The sequence below is a fragment of the Hyperolius riggenbachi genome, chromosome 6 (genome assembly GCF_040937935.1).
Source record: "Hyperolius riggenbachi isolate aHypRig1 chromosome 6, aHypRig1.pri, whole genome shotgun sequence".
Taxonomy (NCBI): Eukaryota; Metazoa; Chordata; class Amphibia; order Anura; family Hyperoliidae; genus Hyperolius; species Hyperolius riggenbachi.
In genome coordinates, this window is record NC_090651.1 from 312,497,311 (window position 1) to 312,521,144 (window position 23,834).

The window sequence follows — 23,834 nt, forward strand, 5'->3', positions numbered from 1 at the left end:
TATCTTTGTTTACATTCCAATGTTGATACATGTGTGTAAACATAGTGTAACAAGTGAAAAGGAGCTCTCTGTGAAGCTATCTGTGCTTAAGACACACACACAGCTCAGAACAGCTAATTAGAAGATGTTAATCTATAATAAAAAGCAGTCTGAATAAAATGCAATGGCAGGTTTCAGGGCAAGATACCGTATATACTCGCAAGCAAGCCGAATTTTTCAAAAGTGGCCGAAAGGTGGGGGGTCGGCTTGCTTGAGAGTCATGTGCCACTATGGGTAGGTAGTACCCCTCTCCGCTCCCCCCGCGGCCACCGCTGCTATTACCTCAGGTGGCGCCGCTTCCTCTATCCCCGTCCTGCTCCGGTAACTAATTCACAGCAGCGCGCCCCTCGGCGACTGCTGTGATGACGGAGGAAACCATAGAAAGCGGTTCCCATAGTAACGGCGATAAATATCGCCGCTACAGGAAGCCGCTCTCTATGGTTTCCTCCATCATCACAGCAGCCGCCGAGGGGCGCGCTGCTGTGAATTAGTTACCGGAGCAGGACGGGGATAGAGGAAGTGCCGCCGCCTAAGGTAATAGCAGCGGCGGCCACGGGGGGAGCGGGGAGGGGCACTACCTAAAACTAACCCACCCACCTACCCATACTGGGACTATACTAGCCATTCTGGGCACAATGCTAGCTATACTGGGGCACAATGCTAGCTATACTGGGGCACAATGCTAGCTATACTGGGGCACTATGCTAGCTATACTGGGGCACTATGCTAGCTATACTGGGCACTATGCTAGCCATACTGGGCACTCTGCTAGCCATACTGGGCACTCTGCTAGCCATACTGGGCACTATACTAGCTATACTGGGACACTATACTAGCTATACTGGGCACTTTACTAGCTATACTGGAGGACTACTTACCCATACTGGGCACTTTACTAGCTATACTGGGCACTATACTAGCTATACTGGGTCGCTACCTACCCATACTGGGCACTATACTAGCTATACTGGGACACTATACTAGCTATACTGGGAACTTTACTAGCTATACTGGGGGATTACCTACCCATACTGGGCACTTTACCTGCTATACTGGGCACTATACTAGCTATACTGGGACACACTGGGTGGGATCACGCGTCCAGCATTTCCTACCCCCGGCTTATATGGGGGTCAATCATTTTTTCCTGTTTTTTTCAGGTAAAAGTTGGGGGATCCGCTTACATGCGGGTCGGCTTGCTTGCGAGTATATACGGTAAACTGCACTTTGGAAACTTGTTATTTGTAAAACGAGAATATTACTTATGCATAAAAGCAAATATGATACCTGTATGAGTAATAAAAAGTAGGAAAAAACATTTTTATTGAATGTTATGTCGGAGCTTCAGACCACTTTAAGGAGCCCAGAAAAGCATGAAACAATCACATAAACTGCTTTTTACTTCTGTATAAAAATATACTGTACTCTATATTGTTTAATTTTATTTGCAGTGAATTTTATGCTGTCAGGCGTTTAAAAGTTTTGTTTGTTATCCGGACACACACACACACACACACACACACACACACACACACACACACACACACACACACACACACACACACACACACATACACATACACATACACACACACACGTACACACACGTACACACATACACACGTTGCTGTTTTTGCTGTTTTCTAAGTCCACCTCCAATAGGTGACACTTGCGTGGTAATAGTGATGTACCTACACCATATCATTACAAGACTTCACCATGGTACCAGTCGCATACTTGTACTCTTTTTCTTACTTCTCTGAGGGACCATCTTAATAAATCATTTTAATTTTCTTCTCTTTTTTTTCTTTTTATACCAATTATTTTCGTTTCCTGAATTTTGTTTAATTTCTTTGTCAACACCACACTTTTCATTGTCCTCTTTATTTCAGGCGTGCAATTTCCCACTTGAACTTTATGAGGTAATTTGTATGTTATTTGTTGTGAACAAACAGCGTTCTGTTTGTGAGTCTCGTTTAACTGTCGCGGCAGATTGACATTGTCTGTTGGTGAGCTTTTCCACTTGTGGTTTCTCATTTTCAGGCTTGTGTCTCTGTTTTTAAATAAAGCATTCAAAATATGCTTATGACAGAACGGTATGTCAGTCCATGCATATTTCACATCGTATAAAATGTGTTGAAGTGTCTCATACACAGAAATCCACCCACACTCTGTGTAAGGAAGTAAATCCACCATCTTGTTTTCTGACCCAGCAGAGGGCTATTGAGAGGAGAGAACTACATCACTCACATTAACAGCTGATAGATCATGGCTTGTTTTGTAATCAGATAGCTGCTTAGGGCTCATCCATGTATCGTGATGCTTTTTATTCTGTCTGCTTTTTTTGTATGTTTGTTTGTTTTTCAGTGGGGCAATCAGTCATTTGAATTGAAATGAAGTTTGCCTTCTTAAAGGATACCTGAAGTGACATGTGACATGAGATAGACGTGAATGTACAGTGCCTAGCACACAAATAACTATGCTGTGTTCTTTTTTTTCTTTCTCTGCCTGAAAGAGTTAAATATCAGATATGTAAGTGGCTGACTCAGACAGGAAGTGACTACAGTATGACCCTCATTGAAAAGAAGATCCAACTATAAAACACTTTCCTAGCTGAAAATGGCTTCTGAGAGCAAGAACGAGATAAAATGGGGAATTTTTTTATCAGTGAGGGTCACACTGTAGTCACTTCCTGTCTGAGTCAGGACTGAGTCAGCCACTTACATACCTGATATTTAACTCTTTCAGGCAGAAAAAGAAAAATAGGAACACAGTATAGTTATTTGCGTGCTAGGCACTGTATATACACGTCTATCTCATCATGTCACATGTCACTTCGGGTATCCTTTAAAACAGAAGGTATTTGTGATTATTCAGGTTGGAGTGAGCTCTGAGGTGTCCCACAATGCATCACTGCAGAATATGCAAATCATCTCTTAGTTGTCCCTGATAGCTAAACACGCCTCCAGAACTGCTGAAATGCAATATTGTGTCAACTTGTGAATATTACACAGCCAAAGTAATCCAACATGCATACAGACTGTTTTGGATTGTATGCATGTTGAGTAAGTGTGGCTCTGTAATATTAACAAGCTGACACATCACTGCATTCCACCGGTTCTGGAGGTGTGTTTAGCTATCAAGCACAACAAAGAGATGATGTGCATAGTCAGCAGTGATGCATTGTGGGAGACCTCATATGCTCACGCTAACCTGAATAACCACAGATACCTTCTGTTTTAAGAAGACAAACTACCGTTTTGCATAATATTTTAGTAAGGAGGCATTTTTGGTCTCTTTTAGCCCTTTACACACCCCTTGGAGTTTTGTTTCTCCATGAGCTTGCTGGGCAATCTGTAACTTTGAATTTAACTAAATGAATACACATAAAAGTGCATACAGGAGGGCATCTGAAAAAGGCAACATAACCAAATGTATTAGTGGCAGAGCAAAAGTGTGTCCCCTAGCGGTGATCCACAGGTGTAGCTGTCTGTGTCTCCAAAGGAGAAGATATTTCTATCCGTTCCTGTCTGCAACCACCATGGAGCTTTGTGCATTTAATATGAAAGCTGGTAGTCACTGGAACAAAAGAAAAATGTGCTTTTCTTCACACCTTCCATAACTTATTTTTTCTTCTCTTTGGAATTATCAGCTGTGTTATTTGCAGGTGCTCCTCAGCCAGCTCTATACATTAACGCTAGGCTCACACTAACAACGTAGCTGGTCACAGCAGATCTGATTTGGAATCCACTGTGTTCATCCATGTGACTGTGTTGTCCATTGCAACAGACATATTATGGGTGTTGATTCACAAAGCTTTTCTTTTGAATTAACTCACCTGCTTATTTTTCACCTTAAGGCTCAGTTGAGCGAATGCAAAATGGACACAGCAAATCGCGTCCGCTAACGTATCCCACTGCCGATCACCGTCGCTCTGTTTTCAGCTCGGAGGCTGGCAGGAGCATGGGACTCTCCGTAAGAAGCAATAGACCAATTCTCCCTAGCAACAGGGATAATTTTTATTGGTCCACCATTAACCAATGAGAATTCTCCCTGTTGCTGAGGATTCCCATTGGTCTTTTCCAACCCAACAGAGATCCCCATGTTTCTACCAGCCACCAGGTGGGCTGTAGCTCATTGTGGTCCTGCTGTAGCTGGGTGTAGATGTGTTCCCCTATAGGCTATATGGAGGAACGCATCTGCCTCACTGACTGGCCTGGCATTATCTCATAGAAGAGCGGTCTGCTTACTGCAATGGATGCCACAGATCTGTTGGAGCCATTTTCGGTCAGTTTTATGATGAGCGGAGAACGGACAAAAATGTTCCTACTGTGCTCAAGTGGAAGCACAGCCTTGCTGTAAGGATCTGATGTATGGCATAAATAGATAAGAAGAGATCATTTATGAGATAAGCAGAGAAGGATCATGAGTTAAGTCATATAGGGAGCGATAAACCATTTTGAGTCAAGTAAGGAGAGAGAAATCATGAGTTATTTTAGATAAGGAGGGATAAAGCCTGAGATAAATCTATTAAGGAGAGATACATTGTGAATGAATAAGTAAGGAGAGATAATGCAAGTGAAAAGCTTTGTGAATCAACCTCATAGATGCTACATCAATACTTCATGTCCAGGTTCAGGGCAGTACCTGCAAGATGGGACTTTGTGTTCTGCTACGGCAATAGACAACTTTAAAATGAACATGTGTACGCAGATTCATAGATAACATAGCATTCATTGACATGTGCATGTCCATTACAGAAAACGGTCCATAATCAGGTGGGAACAGAACTTCTTTATCATTGCCGAATAAATCTCAAGTTCTTACCCAGGTGGGCCCTTTGCCTCTTTCCTAGTTGGGGAGACTGTCCTTCTGCTAATGGCGGGCCATACAGTGACATCGATGAGTGGTGTCTTGTGACAAGCTGTTGTCACTGCTGTTGTCATTCTCTCACTATAGACAATAAAGGGCTTGATTCATGTACCTCTGTTAAAATTGTCACCTACACGCTATGCATGGTGATTTTTACCATGACATCCTCCAGTTATGTAGCACGTCTTGCACAATTATAGCAACCCGTGCTAACTAGGTAACAAACACAGTGCTAGGATACTGTACACTACATGCGAAACTCACAGTATCCTAGCAAAGCGTTGCCTTAGTAACGTGGGTCTCACTAATTGCAAAATTTGGGCTACGTAACTTGTTGCCTGCACATGGCAATTTTAATGGAGGTCAGGGAATCTGGGGCATAACAATAGACCCTGCAAAGGATGCTGAAGCAGGGGGGCCCAGAAGCCACAGAGGGCCCCATCCTGAGAGACTGGCAACTAAGGGCAAGGAGAGAAAAAAATGTTCTGCTCTCTGTAAAATAGTTTTAATGACTGCAACTGCTCAGCCACTGATAAGGAATCATACAAAGTTTTGCACACAAAGATTTGTAGACAGTACCTATTCAGTGTGCAGCAGGCTCTTCTGTACAACATCCAGCCCGTAACCTCTCTACCCCTCCCCGAGGGCTCTGTCCTGACAGGAGGGGGCCCCGTCTAAAGTTTTGCAGGGGGCCCAGTGATTTCTAGTTACGCCCCTGCTGGGAATCGACCACATAGAGAGGGAGCCTTGGTATACGTAGTTAGGACTCATTCTTCCTGCTACTATAGCGTAAACCTGTAGAATGTAACAATTATAAATATAAACCATTTTTGGATATTGCCCAGAAGGTAAATTTTTTTTCAAACACTATCGAATGATTATTGGTCATTGATTATTTCTTTGCGCATATAATAATAGCATTTCTCTGCATTTGCTACCACTTCAGTAGTAACCAGTCAGCATTGTGCCTCTAAGGCTTTAAACATCAGCTTTGATATTCTGTTTTAAATGCGTAGCACAAAATGCATTGCTTGTTTATTAAAATAATCATGTACGAAGGGCAGTGGAGACTGCCATTGCTGACCCTCCAGAAATACTGCTTGTATGAAGTCATAATACCTGATCGGGATGCTGATGTGATATTGGACGGCTATGAAAAACCAAAACAGCAGAGAGTGTAACACTTTTAGCAGGGCTCAGCAATAGAACTCTCTCTATTCCTTTCAGTTCTTACATCCTTTAACAAGTACTACAACGCAGGAGAGTGATAACTTGGGTTGCCAATAATGAAACAGGAAATATAGCACAGGAGCCCTTGGAGAAAAAAGGGCGCTGCCATAGGCGTTTATTATAAAAGCCGTGATTTGTGGCAAAGTGGGGAAATTAGGGCACACAGAGGCATCCGATAAAATTGCCTTCTTGGTTTTGCGGCGGCACCTCCAGGCCCCCAAATTGACATTCTTTGCCAGAGGTAAGGATTAGGCATAGGTAGAGGGAAGTCTTAGGGGCATAGGTAGAGGGAAGTCTTAGGGGCATAGGTAGAGGGAAGTCTTGGGGGCATTGGTAGAGGGAAGTCTTGGGGGCATTGGTAGAGGGAAGTCTTAGGGGCATTGGTAGAGGGAAGTCTTAGGGGCATTGGTAGAGGGAAGTCTTAGGGTTAGGCATTGGTAGAGGGCACTGCTGTCTTAGATCGCAGACAGCTAACGGGGGAGCCAGAGCTGGAACGAGGGGCCCATTAGAGGAACGGGAAGGCTCTATAGGACCCAGAGCCTTCCCTTTCCTTAGGTGAGCTTTCAGACTTGCTTTAAAGGGAACCTAAACTCAAAGAAACCCCATGAGTTTTACTTACCTGGGGCATCTACCAGCCCCCTGCAGCCATCCTGTGCCCTCGCAGTCACTCATGGTTCCTCTGGTCCACTGCTGCCAGCTAGTTTCGTTTTTGCCAACTGGGAGTCAGCCGGCCGCCATGCGTACCTTTTTACGCATCCCCGCTGGTACAGAAAGCTATTGCAGACATTAACAAGTACATATTTACGCGTTACAGGTGTCATGAGTAAAAAAGGTACGCATTGCACCCGTAACTCGTAACAATGTACTTGTTAATGTCCGGGATAGCTTTCTGCACCAGCAAGGATGCGTAAAAAGGTACGCATGGCGGCCGGCCGACTCCTAGTCGGCAAAAACGAAACTAGCTGGCAGCGGGGGACCGGAGAAGCCATGAGTGACTGCGAGGGCACAGGATGGCTGCAGGGGGCTGGTAGATACCCCAGGTAAGTGAAATTCATGGGGTTTTTTTGAGTTAAGGTTCCCTTTAAATTTTCCAGGTTATGCTGTAGTAGGAGGATGAATGCAACCTAACTATACCTAGGCACCTTCTCTATGGGGTTGATTTCTGTACCTCGATTAAAATTGCACAATTTGGGCTATGTACCTTGCTGCCTGCGTATGGCAATTAGTGCAACCCACATTACTAAGGCAATGCTTTGCTAGGATACTGTGCGTTACACAAGTAGTGTACAGTATCCTAGCACTGGGCTAATTACCTAGGTAATGCGAGCTGCACTAATTGTACCATACGTGCTACATAACTGTAGAATGTTGCAGTAAAATCGCAACACTTTGCCTGCATGTGGCAAATTAAACAGAGGAACATGAATCAAACTATCAATCAATGTCTATAGTGAGAGAGTAAAAACCGCAGTGACAACAGCTTGTCACAAGCCACCACTCAGGGACGTCACTGTATGGCCTGTCATTAGCAGTAGAAAAGTCTCCCCAACTAGGAAAGAGACAAAGGGCACTCCTGGGTAAGAACCTGAGATTTACTAAGTAATGAATAATAAGCTACGCTCACACCTGATTACAGCCCTTTTTCTGTAATGGACACGCACATGTTGATGAATACTATGTTCTCTATAGGATCTGCGCACACATATCCATTTTGAACTTGTCTATTGCCGTAGCAGAACACAAAGTCCCATCTTGCAGATACTGCACTGAACATGGAAATGTAGTATAGAATTTATGGAGTTTATTCACAAAGCTTTCCTCTTGAATTATCATTCTTATTAACAGACAATGGGGTTAATTTAGTAATCACTATTTTGATGCTCTGCACAAGGTGCGCGCTAGTGCAGAACCACGACACTTTATATCGCCGTCGCAACTACGTCAATTAACATAGTAGCGCCTGCACTAGTCAAGTGCAGAGGCACTAATCGTGACCTTGAGACTATACTGTGTACTCCTATCTGTTTATTGCCTGAGGAAGCGGGAACATACCCGTGAAACGCGTTGCACTGTTTGTTTTGGAGTATATTAATAAACCTGTTGTCATAAAACTGACGGTATCTTGTCTGCTTCGGAGAGGCGAGTCCACCACCACCTCCTGAGGGATTTTAAGCCTTTTAGAACCTTTTTATCCTGCTGGCCCCTCTGTTCACTCTTTCATAGTCAAGTATCATGTTTGCGATGCTGCAAGGAATGTGTGCACCTTAAGAGTGCTCGCCACGTTTCCGGCAGTACCCGTAGCATGCGCACATAACATTTACCCTTGCAGTCTTTCATTTACCTCACGCTGAACATCGCGATAGTGAATCAATGCCAATGTATCTCTAACTGATATGAAGGTTTTGGAGTTTCTCTCCACAGTGAGAAATTTAGTTTAAAAGGAACAAAGGAATTATGAGAGTTTCGTTTTCAGGAATTACAAGTGTCAGGTTTAAAGGAAACCAGAGCTGAGATAAACTAAAAGTTTTATACATACCTGAGGCTTCTTTCAGCCCCATATGCATGGATCACTCCCACGCAGCCGTCCTCAGTCTTCTCCCGCTTCGGTACCGGGACCCTTAACCTTAGCCAGTTGGCTCCAGCTGCCAGAGAGATACATAGAGGGTACAATTCTTTTGCGCAGACTGGCCACAACTGGCTGAAGTTACGGGACCCGGTACCGAAGAGGGAGAAGACTGAGGACGGCGGCGTGGGAGTGATCTGTACTTATGGGGCTGGAGGAAGACCCCGATATGTATAAAACTTTGTTTATCTCAGCTCTGGTACACTTTAAAGTGGATCCGAGATAAACTTTTACTCATTGCATAATTGTGTTCCTTACATATAGTTTATAGGGCATTCCTCAAGCCAAATTGTTTTTTGTTTTTTGTTTTGTTTTAATACTCTAATTCCTTATAAACTAAACACGCCTCACCCACAGCTCAAAGTGCCTTGGCACTCCATGTAGCAAGGGCTTATGGTAGCTCAGTCTGGGCAGCAGGAGAGGGAGGAGGTTACTAGCCAGAGATTTCAGAGGCAGAGGGGAGGAGGGAGCAGGAGAGGGGAGTGAGCTGAGGGCTGGAGATGCAGTTAAAGCGGATCCGAGATGAAAAACTAACTATAACAAGTAACTTGTCTATATATCTTATCTAAAGTTTAGATAAGTTCACACAGCAAATCTAGCTGCAAACATCTTTAATAGAATATATCTATTTCTTCCTGTGAATCAATGACAGCAGCCATGTTGTTTGTAAACATTACACAGAGGAAGGCTTATCTGCATCTTGAGCAAAAAAAACCTAATCCCTCCTCCCTTCTGCCTCTGAAATCTCTGGCTAGTAATACCTCCCCCTCCTCCTGCCCAGACTGAGCTCCCAGGCCAGGAGCCCTTGCTACTGTCTGAAAGTGCATTGGCTCTCTGAAACCCCGTGGGCATGGCTTGTTTAGTTTATAGGGAATTAGAGTATTAAAACAAAAACAAAAAAGTATGTGGCTTAAGGAATGCCCTATAAACAGTAGGAAAGGAACCCAATTATGCAATGAGTAAAAGTTCATTTCAGATCCACTTTAAGCATCAAGTCTCATATTTCAATGGAAACGCTTACAGAAAAGTTAGTGGGGCTGATATATCAAATCTCTAAAATGGTGAAAAGAAAACCAGAGTAAAATTGAGCAGTTGAACTCTTTTTGTCCGGAAATCTTTGCAACTGTCTTGGTAGCAAATAAATATAAAATTATTCACAAACATGGATGTGTAGTAATGGAATATTGCCACTAGATGGCAGGCATACTCCATGAGGATTTTTCTTTCTCATCTTCCATGTTTTACAGGTTTCAGGTGTTTGACATCTAAAATCTATTCATTTATTTTTGCTCTTTAATTGTAATTCAGTGCGGCAGTACATTTCACTGCAACTACAATACTAATTACTGAAAGGAATAATTAACATCAGTATCTCCTGGTGTACTTTATCAACTGACATAAATATTCATTTCATGAAGTCTAAAAAGACAGTTCGATAATAATTATGTTGGCTAGCTAAATTCAAAACCGAACAAAAACCTTGTCTCCAGGGTTTTTACTTTACTATCCCCAAAGTTGAGTGATACTTTATCAGTAGGGATCTTAAGGTTTGAATGGGGCGGGGGGGGGGGGGGGGGGGATGGGGATGGGGAGGTTGCGGTTACCCTCTGACAAGTAGTCTATCTGGCACTTTACAGTCTATAGCCTGCATGGCCGGATTTCAGGCAGGGCCACAAAGGCCATGGCCTGGCTAACCTTGGCACTCCAGCTGTGACAAAACTACAAATCCCATCATGCCTCTGCCTCCCTGAGTCATGCTTAGAGCTGTCAGAGTATTGCAATGCCTCATGGGACTTCTAGTTCCACCACAGCTGGAGTGCTAAGGTTAGCCATCACTGACCTAGGGCCTAGGGCAGCAGGAAAGCAAGGGGCAGGATATGGGCAGCAGGGGGGACAGTAGCAGCTAGCCTGTTTGCACATAGCAGTGGCGGGCAGCTACCAACAGCCGGATCTGGCACTCGCGGGAGGAAGAGGCAGCGAATAGGCACTTATAGGGATCTCTCAGCTTCCTGTGACTCACTGAATGTGCAACTTGCCAAGGAGCTTATAATGTAATCCCTGCCATCATGTCACTAACTGCTCTCAGTGGAGCTTATAAGGTATTCTCTGCCATGCTGGGGAGGGGGGAGTTTAGGATGCTGTCTGTCTGGGGGAGGCTGGTGATGGTGGCCCACGGCGGGTGGTAAAAAGTACAAATCCAGCCATGATAGTCTGGCTGTATGGAAACAGACCTTCTGCTTGAGTTACATTTTATAAATATACACTGGAGGGTGAGTGAGTAGCAGGTCAGCCCTGCCATCTCCCATTGCCTGCTGTGCCACATCCTACAATCCTCTCCTGTCCAAGGATCCAGTGCAGGAGGGATGCAAGTGGAAGAAATTGCCCTCTTCTTCTAGGCAATGGTAGGGAGAAGTAAAGTGGTATCAGTTGTTACCACTACCAATGGGGTACAGGAGAGTACATAGACTTTCTGTTGCAGTATGTCATGCAGAAACATCAGCTGCTGTGGAGGTTCACCTGCTGCAAGCATCCATCTTCTGTCAAGAGTTAGTAAACCGACAGAGCAGAATCTACCGAATACCAGTCTATAAGGGAAACGTAATTTTTTCATGTACTGTACTCTTCACTATATGTATTGCACTCATAATGCACGATGAGACAATGCACCTTATCACTGTTGTGTTGTGATCCCGCTTTTACAAGTTATACAATGTCCCAGTGTGGGCATCTGTTGGCCCTCTTTCTACATAGAAGTGGTAAAATTGGGCAATCAAAATTGGATGTGTGTATACACCTTGAAGTGGACTTCCATAGTAAAAAGCAAGATCCTGCAGCTTCCCTGTAAAGAAAAAAGTTATATTTACTGTATATTCCGGCGTATAAGACTACTTTTTAACCCTTGAAAATCTTCTGAAAAGTCAGGGGTCGTCTTATACGCCGGGTGTCATTGATGCTGGGTGATACGCCCTATTTTGTTACCGCCTCTCAGATCTCTGCTGAGAACTGTAGTGAAGCAGTACAGGCGCACATGTGCGAGATCTGAGAGGCAGAGAAGGAAGGAAATAGGATACAAGGGTGGGCCAGACAGGTGAAAGAGGCGTGTTTTATTGGCACAGCGTAATCTATTCTTCCTTCCATACCGCTTTTGATAAACAGGGAGAAAAGGAGAGCTGACCAATCCACTTAGGAAGAGGGAGAGTTGACCAATCCAACCAGTCAATTACCTGTATATTGTTATATGCTGGGTACCACATACAGTAAAGCACCAGTATCTGTTCATACACAGCACCAGTAAATGGTTTTTTTTTATTTTTTTTGGTGTGCGTTTGAAAAGGGGTAGTCTTATCCGGTGAGTATATCCCAAACTCTGTATTTTAACTGGAAAAGTTGGGGGGTCGTCTTATACGCCGGAACCTGAGCAGCCTTGTCCTGTGAAGCCATCCCGAAGACCCCACATGACTCCACTTCTGGCGCCTGGCACAGTAAATAGCTTGGCATTTTTCTCTGGGTAGAGAGGGAAGGTGGGGCCATGCGCTAGAAGTCGAATGATGCGGGGTCTTTGGGACGGCTTTGTGGGACACGGCTGCTCAGGTGAATATAACCTTTTTTACAGGGAAGCTGCAGGATTTTGCTTTTAACTATGGAGGTCCACTTTAACTGAGCAACTTCCCTTTGGTGTTTCCTCCTGCTACCCTACTGTCCAAAGCAAAGCTTTACAGCTATGACAGCACTATGTAATACCTGTCCATGTTGAATTATTTTTTTCTTTACAAAAATAGACCTGTCTATTTAATCCACATAGATATTAGATCCTATACTACCTAGCTTAACTGTGTAAAGCCCATCATGACTTATTTATTGTAGTTGACTTTATTCCTCCTTCTGCATTGAGTCAATGTCTCCGACACCCACAAATCAGACCTTTTGAGATTTCTCCCAAAAGCAAAGCAGCCATGACAAGACAGACAGCTTAATCTCCGCGGACAAAACAAGTTATCGGTAGCTTTCTCTTCCCCCTTTAAGTCGGCCTTTGTTGCTAGGCAACAAGCAGCCAGCCTGCGGCTTGGCAACAGCGTGTGGATACAGTGTCAAGGAGATAAAATAAATATACAATTGCATTGTTACACAATGCCGTAATTGTCACTCAATGTTCTCTAATCAGCATTTGCTTCTTGAAAATAATTTACAATCTCCCAGCCTCTGGCGCTGGTGTTCAATAGAAAGGTCAAAGCTAGAAGTCGTTATATAATGTAGATTTAAAAAAACACGCGCAGACACAGAGATTGAGTTCCTGCATGATTAGCAGAGACCTGCTTCCGGGCTGGCATTGCCGCACCAACAGATTAATTCTGTGGGTGGTTAATTGACATAGTTGATGTTTTTCAGCAGTGTGTATTCCTAAAGGTAAACTGCAGCCTTTAAAATGACATATAGAAGATAACTTCACCTGTGCAGATAAATGCACAGCTGATACACATAGAGATGAAGATTGTTTTTGTCGCTAGAATATATATTAATCAAGTGTAAAGGTACACCGTACATGTGATCCGCCCAGCCATGCTCTATGAAAAGTTCACATTTGCTACATGTCATTTGGCACTAGGAGATCACCAATCTGACCAACGAAACTCGGCCATTTCATCTATCTGATGTTGTTTTCAGTGATGATTACAGCACATACTCACTGTGGATTGCCTGACCCTAACGAATCCCGTAAACTGTGAGCCTTTTTCTCCTGCCTAGCCCGAAGTACCCATCTTAACATTAACCCTTTTCTTACACCTAAAGGTGCCCATACATTACTTTATTTGCTGCATCAATATGCTGCAGAATTGATCATAATGTTCTAATCTGGCAGAGATTGATTGCCGCAACGTGAACCATGCCAAACTGATTGCCACATTACTGTTTTGTTCAATGAAAGAAATGGTGGTTCTGATGTGTCGCTTCAAGCAGGGCCGGCGCTACCATAGAGGCAAAGAGGGCAATTGCCCCAGGGCCCCAGAACCTGTAGGGCCCCCAAGGTGTCCCCCCCCCCCCCCAACTTAACTGTTGCTCTCCAGGGACCCTGCAGAGTCATCAGCAGAACCATGGAGTGTCAGCCCATGGTTTAGGAGTCCTGGGAGAAATTTGACTGCAACAAAAGGTTCCTACTGCTGCTTTTTGGTTGGGATTGTCTACTGGGGGGCCCCCTGGTTAATTTTGCCCTGGAGCCCCACTGTTACTCAAACCAGCCCTGTCTTCAAGAGAGGAATATCATGGACCATGCTTGGTAAGATTGCAGTAAGCAAAATAGCAAGCACAAAGTCATTTATTAAAAATCTAAAATTGCACCTCCGAGATTCTTTTACTAGACCAGGTTTTCTCATCCAGGGTTCCTTGAGTACTCTGCAGGGGTTCCTTGGCATTTCCCTCATCATGGGTGAAGTATGATAGGGCACATTTTAATAGGGGGCTCTGTAAAAAGAAGCACTAAATTGGGGGTCAGAATAATAATGAGCACATTAATAAAAATCACTAGTATCAGGAGACCGTATAATGAGAGGCAGTGTAATGGAGGTAGTGAAATAAACAGCCTCACCTACTTCTAAAGACCATGCCACCTGCAAAATAAATGCAGGGGTTCCTCGAGAGCAAAAAAAATTGTTTGCAGGGGTTCCTTGAGATCTAAAAGTTATTTGCAGGGTTCCTCCAGGGTAAAAAGATTGAGAAAGGCTGTACTAGAGCATATGACATAACTGTTGTTTAGAAGTTCTGGTGTGCACTGGAAGGGACCTAAATCTCAGATCTCTGTATCTGGACATCCTAAATAGAGAATCCAGTGTGTGTTGGAGTAGGAGGACATATGAACCCCACCAAAAGCACACTGATGGATGAGATTGAGTATAATCAGAACACCTGCTCTATTACTTTTTCAGTGTCAAAAAAAATGTAAATAATTTTGTGGAGAGAAGCTCTTGATATCTGAAGGCCTGTGGCAACCTTGATAAATGACGGCATGCCTTGAAGCAATGTGTGTTTCTTGATGGTAGGTGGTTGGGAGGCATGGCCGGGTTTTCCATAAGGCACTGTAGGCACGTGCCTGCAGGTGACTTATGTAGGAGAGGCAGCCCCTCCTCCTCAGACCACTGCCTCATATGACTGACCTCAGGCACTTACACCCTAATTCTTGTCTCATGTCACTAAGGATGATAAGAGACAGTAATAAGAGTATAAGATTCTAAGGACATATGGCGGGATTAGAGTTCAGAATATTTTTACTTGGGGGTGTGGCCTGTGTTGAGGGGTGGCATTTAGGGCGCCAGAACGCCTGTGCCTACAGGCCTCTGAGTTGTAAATCTGGCGGGAGATTGGTGTGTGTCTACAGGTGAGCTATCCTCATAACGGTAAGTATGTCGCTTTTTTAATGTCTAGCCATGTGTTTCAATCATTAAGAGTACATTAGCTTATACCTGAGCCCAATAATCGCTTCAGTAAATGACTGTCCACTTTACACAGACTACATTCCATTGTGTCAAAGTGTCATAACTTCTGTGTTGTCCCATGAAAAGATATAATAACATATTTACAAAAATGTGAGAAGGCTAGGTTGTTACAAGTCTTGAGATTTCTTTTTATAGCCAAATTTCCATTTTTGCACAAGACACCTGGGGCTTCCTCCAGCCCCTGCAGTTTGAGGTCTTGGTTTCCTCAGGTCCCCTACATTGTTCCTCTGTTACTCCATTTATAAACCAGGACTGGCTGATTAGCACACTACAGTGCATGTGTTGTCCTATCGTGTGCCTCCTCAATAACCTCCTGTGGCCGGGACGGTTCAGTGCAGGCACAGTTAATAAAGGGGCTCACAATCTAGTCCCTACCGTAGTCCTATATCTCTGTATGAATCGTGTACTGTATGTAATGCAGTCTAGGGCCAGTTTAGTGGGAAGCCAATTAACTTATCTGTATGTTTTTGGGATGTGGAAGGAAACTGGAGTGCCAAAGGAAACGTGCACAGACACGGGGAGAGCATGCAAACACCTTGCAGATGTTGACTTGGTTGGGATTCGAACCGAGGACCCAGCACTGCAAGGCAAGAGTGCTAACCACTACGCCACCGTGCTGTTGACATGAACTGTAGTGCACAGCCAGGTCGCAGACTTTTAATTAGTGTGACCGTGAAATAATGGAGAGGATACAGAAGCCCCTGAGGGACCTAAATGCCCCCCATTTAGGTCCCTTAGGGGCCTAAACAAAAGCCCCAGGAAAGTAGAAGTCAACTTTTCTCCCCTACCTCTGGTTTTTTAAAAGCAATGACAAAACGGTCATCACTATTATTTATGGGCCTTCCCATAATAATTTCCCTTAAAGCTTGAGAAATATTTAATACACTGATAAGCTCAGTCATGATTCTTTTATCACTTTCTTATTGTCGCGCAGAAAGTTAGACGAGGACCTGCACCGAGTCCGAGCCCCACAGATTCAAAACGCGTGAGCTTTTTTGGTACAAGTCGCTTCCACATCTCCGACTTCAATTTCCTCATGGTACTGGGCAAAGGCAGCTTTGGTAAGGTGAGTAAAAATGTAATTTACAATGGAGTCAAAACACATAGCCTGCTTTTATTTAGTGCATGTACATAATTGTGAAAGAGTTTGTATAAATCCCACAGGGATTTTTCACCTTATGCAACAGAGCAATTTTTACCTCCCATTCAGTCGCTAATAACTTTATCACTAATTATTACAATGAATTGATCTATATCTTGTTTTTTCCACCACCAATTAGGCTTTCTTTGGGTGGTACATTTTGCTACGAAGTATTTTTTACTAAATGCATTTTCACAGGGATATTAAGAAAAAAATTGAAAAAATTCATTATTTCTCAGTTTTTGGCCATTATAGCTTTAAAATAATACATGCTACCATAATTAAAGAACCTGTAACGAAAAAAAACTCCCCTGTGGGGTACTCACCTCGGGTGGGGGAAGCCTCTGGATCCTGTTGAGGCTTCCTCCGTCCTCCTCGGTCTGGCGGCGGCGATAAAGCTCCCTGAACAGCGGGGATGTAAATATTTACCTTCCCGGCTCCAGCGCAGGCGCAGTATTGGCTCTCCGCTTGGAGATAGGTGGAAATAGTCGATCGCTGTCGGGCCGCTCTACTGCGCAGGCGCAAGTTTTCTGCGCCTGCGCAGTAGAGCAGACTCTACAGAGATCGGCTATTTTCGCCTATCTCCGTTCGGAGGGCCGCAACAGCACCCCCACTGGAGCCAGGAAAGGTAAATAAATCAGCACTTGTCAGCCTTGTCGAGGGAGGATTCCGGGACACTTCGGGGGAGCCATAGCTGGACTGCCTGCAGCTACAGGGGAGAGGGAAGCCTCATTGGGACGCTGAGGCTTCCCCCTCCCGAGGTGAGTACCCCCCAGGGGAACTTTTTTTTTGTTACCAGTTTTTTCTAAAACCTATGTATTTTATTTGCACATTTGTCTCGGTTATTACACCATTAATATTTTGTCCCTATCACAATGTATGGTACCAATATTTTATTTGGAAATAAAGGTGCATTTTTTCAGTTTTCCGTCCATCACTATTTACAATAAATTTCCGTAATATACCTTCTTCACATGCATATTCAAAAAGTTCAGACTCTTAGGTAACTATTTGTTTTTTTGTTTGTTTGTTTTTAATTGTAATTTTTTTTCCATTAAATTTTTTTTTGGGTAATTTTTGGTGTGGGAAATTAACAGTTATTTTAAATGTAATAATTTGTGTTTTATGTATTGAAAAATGTATTTAGATGTAGTGTTACTATTTGGCCACAAGATGGCCACACTGAGGTTTTTTTTTTTTTTTGGTCCTTCTCGCTTTCAGTAAGCGAGAAAAGGACGGTAACCCCCCTTTTTTTTTCAGAAAGACAGCGGCCTCTGTTAAGAGGCCGTCGGTTTTTCTGCCGGGGACATAGATCAATGAACGGGAACCTTGTTCCCATTCATTGATCTCTGGGCTACCGGGGCGCTCCCGTAGGAGTGCGCCGAAGCACGCATCAGCTGCACAGCAGCCGCCTGGACATTAGGATCACGTCCAGGCGGCATAAATGGTTAAAGACCAAGTCCAGGTGGGTAAATAAACTTCAAATATGAGATTTACATCTGTAGTAACATTGTCAAGTGCCTTTTTTGGATTATACATTTGTAAATACGATTAAGGTTTCTCAATATTTTAACTGTTACCTGGCTCACACTTTTGACACTAGTAAGTAACCGCTGCTGATCAATTTGCTACACGGGCCTGAATTCACTAAGCATTACCGCATTCGGTAGTGAAGTTGATTTTACCGATCACCTTGCTAAGTGCCAATTCACTAAACCTATTACCACACTAAAAAGTAAAATTACCAACTATTGAGGTAAATTACCGACTTGTATGGTAAACACCTCAAGAAATGCAATTCACAAAGATTAAAGCTTTCGGTAAATCAAGCAATAGTGTTCCGTATATATCTCCAGCTCTGACCAGCCGGTAACTTGCAATCTCCACGCAGTTAAAGTTGACAGCCATTAGGTAGAGCCACACAGACCAGCGTCTGACCCCATTTGATCTGATACTCTGGCGGGCAGGACTTCAGAATGGCAAAGCGGGAGGAGACATTTAAAATGCTTTTTTTGTATCCCTTTAGATGTGCATATCTTTATACGGTTACACAAAAGAGGTCTCTCTAGTTAGCATAGATGCACATCTAAAGGGATACACTAGACAAAAAAAAACAACGACTCATGCAGAGACTTGTAAGAGAAGACTGAAAGCTTGCTGCCTGACCTGCTTCACAGCTGGTGAGATTACCAAACAGGACTTAGTGAACTAAAATATGTTTTTGTTTTTTTTTACCTTCTACCGCATGCAAAAAATCTTAGTGAATTTGGGGGGAAAAAGTACCAAATGCGGTATTTTATCAACCTAAATTATTTTACTAAACTGCCGTCAGTGAATTTGAGGCCATAGTGCCAGACTTGTTGTTCTTACCGTGCAAAGCATGATGGGATCTGAGTTTCCAAAGTGCAGTAGGTGGTTCCTTTTGAGCTAGTGCTCCAGCCAGAGACCATTGTGGTCACTAACAGTATGTGGAAGTCTAAAAACCCCACTTTATAGCAGATTGCAGGGGCTGCCTACTGCTTGTACACACAGTGCCGTTCACTAGATGGCATAATTTGAATTAATGGGAACCTGAGACCAGCTAAAAAAGAACATTTATACATACTTAGGGATTCCCCCAGCTCCATGCTGGCCGATGCTCCACTATGGGCCCCGGTAAGTAAGCAAATCAGAGCGCAGTGTGCAGGCGCATTAGTACTGCGCAGGCGCAGAATGCTCCCAGCAACAGGAACGCGATCGTGCATGTGCATGGCCATGCACATGCACAATCGTGCTCCTGTCGCTGGGAGCATTCTGTGCCAGCGCAGTACTAATGCACAGGCCCTAGGAGCGTGCAGCTGGTCTACACCGACTTGCTCACTTACCGGGGCCCATGGCAGAGAATCGAGGCAGCAGAGGAGACTGGCAAGGGAACAATCAGCCTGCATGGGGCTGGAGGAAGCCCCAGATATGTATACATTTTGTTTTTTAGCTTGTCTGTGGTAAACTTTAAGAGCAGGAAAACTGTGATCATGTGACAAGATCCATCACTGGACAGGAAGGGTGTATGCCACCTTTATTACAGTCAAATAGGTCACAATGCATTAGGGAGCTGTCAAAATACATACAAATACCGGTATGTACACTGTTTTGCCTAAACACAGTACAATCTAAATTTTAATTTATTAACTACCGGTATTTAAAATACCTGTTAAAAAAATAATTGAAAATAATTTGCTCCTCCATGCCTATAGTTCACTAATCATAATTCGCCCTGTATGTCAAAGGAATATCATGTCAGGTGAATTAAGGACACTGTGCAAAAACAATCATCTTTTTCATTTTGTTTCATTCTGGGAAAAAGAGTCCACAGTAGAGCAATTCCAACAAGGAACAAAGAGCACATTTCAGAGAGATTCTGTCTCCCATTACAACAATAAGCAGCGCAGGAACATAATTGGATAAAGGTAGAAAGTGAATCTAATCACACAAACATAATAAGTGCTTACAAAATCCAGTCAAGGATACTTATAAAGAGATTTTGCCAAATGCTTATTTATTGCATAATTAATTCTAGAAAAATAAAAAAAAAATAACATAACAGAAGGAAGCACCTGCTTAACAGCCCCTGCGACCACAGCCCAGGAAAATGTAGCTTGGGGGCCCTTGTCACACTGCTTCACAAGTGTACTCCTTGCCAAAGGACCAAGGGCCAAGCTAGGTCTAAAATATGTAACCTTTCAGGCTAACGCCACTTGTTTTGGACTAAAATGTTGCAATTTTGATGTGGTGTGATGTGAACTGTCAGTAGGATGTCTCTGTATATGAGTATAAGCAGGCACTTCATTTTGGGGTGAAGGGGCACTGATGATGCTGTTTTTGCACACAGCTGAGCTTAGCATATGTCAGGTGAGTTCATTCCTCCTGATATCTCAGCAGACTTTTCAGTGTTTTTCCTTTGCAACAAAGAATAAACAAACGTTTGCTATGACCTTGCTTTACCTGATCAGATTGACCAAGGTTATTCTTTCGTGGAAATTAACATAACATGAATAGCAATTTCTTACTGTTTAAATGTGTTTGTCTTTATTAATATTGCTGCTAAGCTATCCCTTTTATTGGATGCTTTCATATGGCCTGTTGCCCAAAACTGTACTGAATATTTAAAGGGAGCTTTTTCTGAAGAAACAAGTGTCTGCATTCCATGCAACTGGTTAACAACTCAAGGGCCTAAATACAATTCACTTTTTCTCTTGAGTTTTGTGTCTTAGTGTTGGTGGTATAATGGTTAGGATAGCAGCCTACAGAGCGGTAGGCCTGGTTTCAATTCCTGGGCCTGGCCAATGTATGTGAGTTGGCTTTTGAAATCCTACAATTCCCTAAGCAAGCTCATTTTTCTCTTGGATATATCACAATGGTACATGCTAGGCTAGCTTCAGCATGTAGCATTGTAGTGTGTTGTGTTGGTGGTATAATGGTTAGGATAGCAGCCTACAGAGCGGTAGGCCTAGGGTCAATTCCTGGCCAATGTGAGTTGGCTTTTGACATCCTACAAATCCTTAAGCAAGCTCATTTTTCTCTTGGATATATCATAATGGTACATGCTAGGCTGGCTTCAGCATGTAGTGTTGGTTGTGGTATAGTGGTGAAGAGAGCTATCTACCACGCACTAAGACCTGGGTTCAATTCCCGGCCAAGTTATGTAAGCTGGCTTTTGAAATCCTACAATTCCCTGGAAGACAAGGGAGGGAGAGAGGGAGGAAGGGAGGAGGGAGCAATATAAGGAATAACAATCAGCCTAGGAGCAAGGTAACAAGCCTAACTAAGCTTTCCCTAGCAGAGTCTGTCAGAAGCTGTCCCTTAAGTAATTACTGTGGGCAGACGAGTGAGTAAAACGGCAGGAGAACCTTTCCTTTCATAAGGAGGGGGGGTGGGGCTCCAGGAGTGAGTGTAGTCTGATTGGTGACAATGGGCCTGCTGACTGTGATGTAAAGGGTCAAAGTTGTGCTCAATAGGGCATTATGGGGGCGAATCGAACTTTCGCAAAAGTTCGCCTTCGCCGGCAAACGCGAACCACCTAAAGTTCGCCTGGAACCGTTCGGGCCATCTCTTACTCCTAGGAGTTTTGGTTCACCGTGAGCTTGCAGGGTAATCTGTAACTCTGCATAAATGGTTAGTAACGTGTAAAAAAAAGTCTGTAGCTGAGACAACTGCATGAATATTTATATAAACTAGATATTTTTCACCGAGAATGAATCCTGAATAATAGCTGCAGATTTAACCACAATAAGAAGACATGTTTCTCCTGTTCAGCAGTTTCCTACTGTTAAAAATATAATTCTGAGAAAAACTGGGGGCCTCATTTATTATGCAAATGGCCTGGTTTAAGATCCAGAAAGCACTGAGATGTTACATAGCTTTAAAGAAAGGAAGAAAGAAAATACAAAAAAAAAAACATGTTAGATTATCGCATAAATTATAGGTTTCCTTGAGATACTTTATAATTAAAGGGGTTGTTTGTATGATTGTGTCAGGTAGTTAGGCTGCAGCGCATTAGGGGAAGACGATAAAAGCTTAAAAAATAGGTTAAGAGTCAAAGCTGTTTTGGGTATTATTTACCAGATATCTCTTCCAAGAATGAACAGTGGTTTCTTTTCTTTCTTCATGTTCCTTTCCAGTATAGTCTTTGCTAGGGACACTACACAAGCTATGCAAAAGTCGATGGAATCGCCCAATGAACTACAGATTTCCCTATATACTATCAGTGGGGGGTACGGTTAAGGTTACGCGTCCAAGGGGAGTGGTTGAGGTTCGGCATCGGTAGGAGGATTCAGTGTGAGAATAGGGTTAGGATTAGCTGTAGTAAAATATTAGTATATTTATTAATTATATAGCGCCGACATCTTCCGCAGCGCTGTACAGAGTATATTGTCTTGTCACTTAACTGTACCTCAGAGGAGCACACAATGTAATGCCCACCATAGTAATATGTCTGTATGTATCATGCAGTTTATGTATCGTAGTCTAAGGCCAATAGGGCTGTGCAATATGTTGGCGCTTTATAAATACAATAAATAAATAATAAATCCTATATAATAATATGCAAGTGTCCGTGCTTTTTGCTACTGCGCATGTGCACAGCACGGATTCGGACAGCCGTTGAGACCGGAGGACGGGGACAGAGAGTCGGGTGGGTGCGTGTGCACGCATGCGCACTGTCATTTTTAAATGGGCTTGGGTCTACTAGTAAATAAATACATTTAGGGGGAAGCCAATTAACTTGCCTGTTTTGGGATGTGGGAGGAAACCGAAGGAGACCACGCAGATATGAGGAGAACATATAAACTTTGTGCAGATAGTGCCCTGGCTAGGATTTGAACCAGGGAGCCAATGACGCTAACCACTACGCCACCATGCTGACCAATACTGTACTATTGTCATTAGTACTGCATGAATATAATATTGGTAAATTTACTGATATTTTACTATCAGTTATTTCTGAGCACTCAAATTACAGAGCACCCTTTTTCATATTTGTCCAAACAGGGTGTAGATTCCAATCGGCTGCGTCTGAACCAGGTCAAGATAGACGTATTAATAGAAACGAATTTGTGTCTCATAGTGCTACACTTACAAAGCAGGCATAAGTCTTAATTACACCGGGCACACCTAAATCCACTGTGGGTGCAAATATCAGTTAACATGTAGAAACTGTGAAGCCAGATATGTCCTTTATTAAATGCGCAAAATGTTTTGTGCACCGAGCCCTTCATCATGTGAGCACTGATTGCCTGAAACATTGTGTGTGCACTTGCACTATGATACTCACTATTTATTAAGATTTTGACTGTATAAAATCATGTTTCTGAGTTCCTTCCTGTAAGAGTGCACCACTGCTAACCTTATACTGAAATCACATTGGTGCACAAAATGACCTTTGTCCTCATTTTTTTTTTAATCTTAAACTAGACCCCCTGAGTAACGTTTTTTTTTTTTGCAGCTCTAATTTTCTCCCGCAGGTGGTCACTGGTAAATGTCATCAGCTGTAGACATGCCATAGAAATGTCACTGCTGTCAGTCAGGTGTGGAATATTACAGCAGGAATCCTGTCAGTGAAATCAAAGCTTGGTGAATATGCTCTCATCATTAGGAGAGGGGTGCTCCATTATGTGCATGGAGGATGTGGAAGGCTTAGCCAATCATGTGATAGATCCAGTTGTTGCCAGGACAATTTGTTAGGTGAAGCTGGATGCTGAAAAATACAGTTCCTCACATGAAGAAATGTTGGCATTTTACTGGTGTGTCCTTTCTCCTTTAAGGCCAGTTTTAAACCTAGTTGGTGCGTTTGGGGTGTGATTCTCCGCTCCCCATTACATTACATCGCAGCGCACAAATCGTCATTCATATGAACCTCCGACAGAATGCGCTGACAGGGTCATAGGCATAGCACAAGCCCTGCACTGTC

The 23,834-nt window shown here is 43.3% G+C and overlaps 1 protein-coding gene across 3 annotated transcripts in view; it reads left to right on the forward strand.

The window, feature by feature from the left end:
* The window catches only part of PRKCG (protein kinase C gamma), a 539,544-nt gene that overhangs the window by 440,534 nt on the left and 75,176 nt on the right, over window positions 1-23,834 (forward strand). For all 3 annotated transcript variants that reach the window (XM_068241314.1, XM_068241315.1, XM_068241313.1), the window contains 2 exons: window positions 1,932-1,961; window positions 16,184-16,315. In XM_068241314.1, the coding sequence (XP_068097415.1) occupies window positions 1,932-1,961; window positions 16,184-16,315 (162 nt within the window). The remainder of the gene's footprint in view (window positions 1-1,931; window positions 1,962-16,183; window positions 16,316-23,834) is intronic.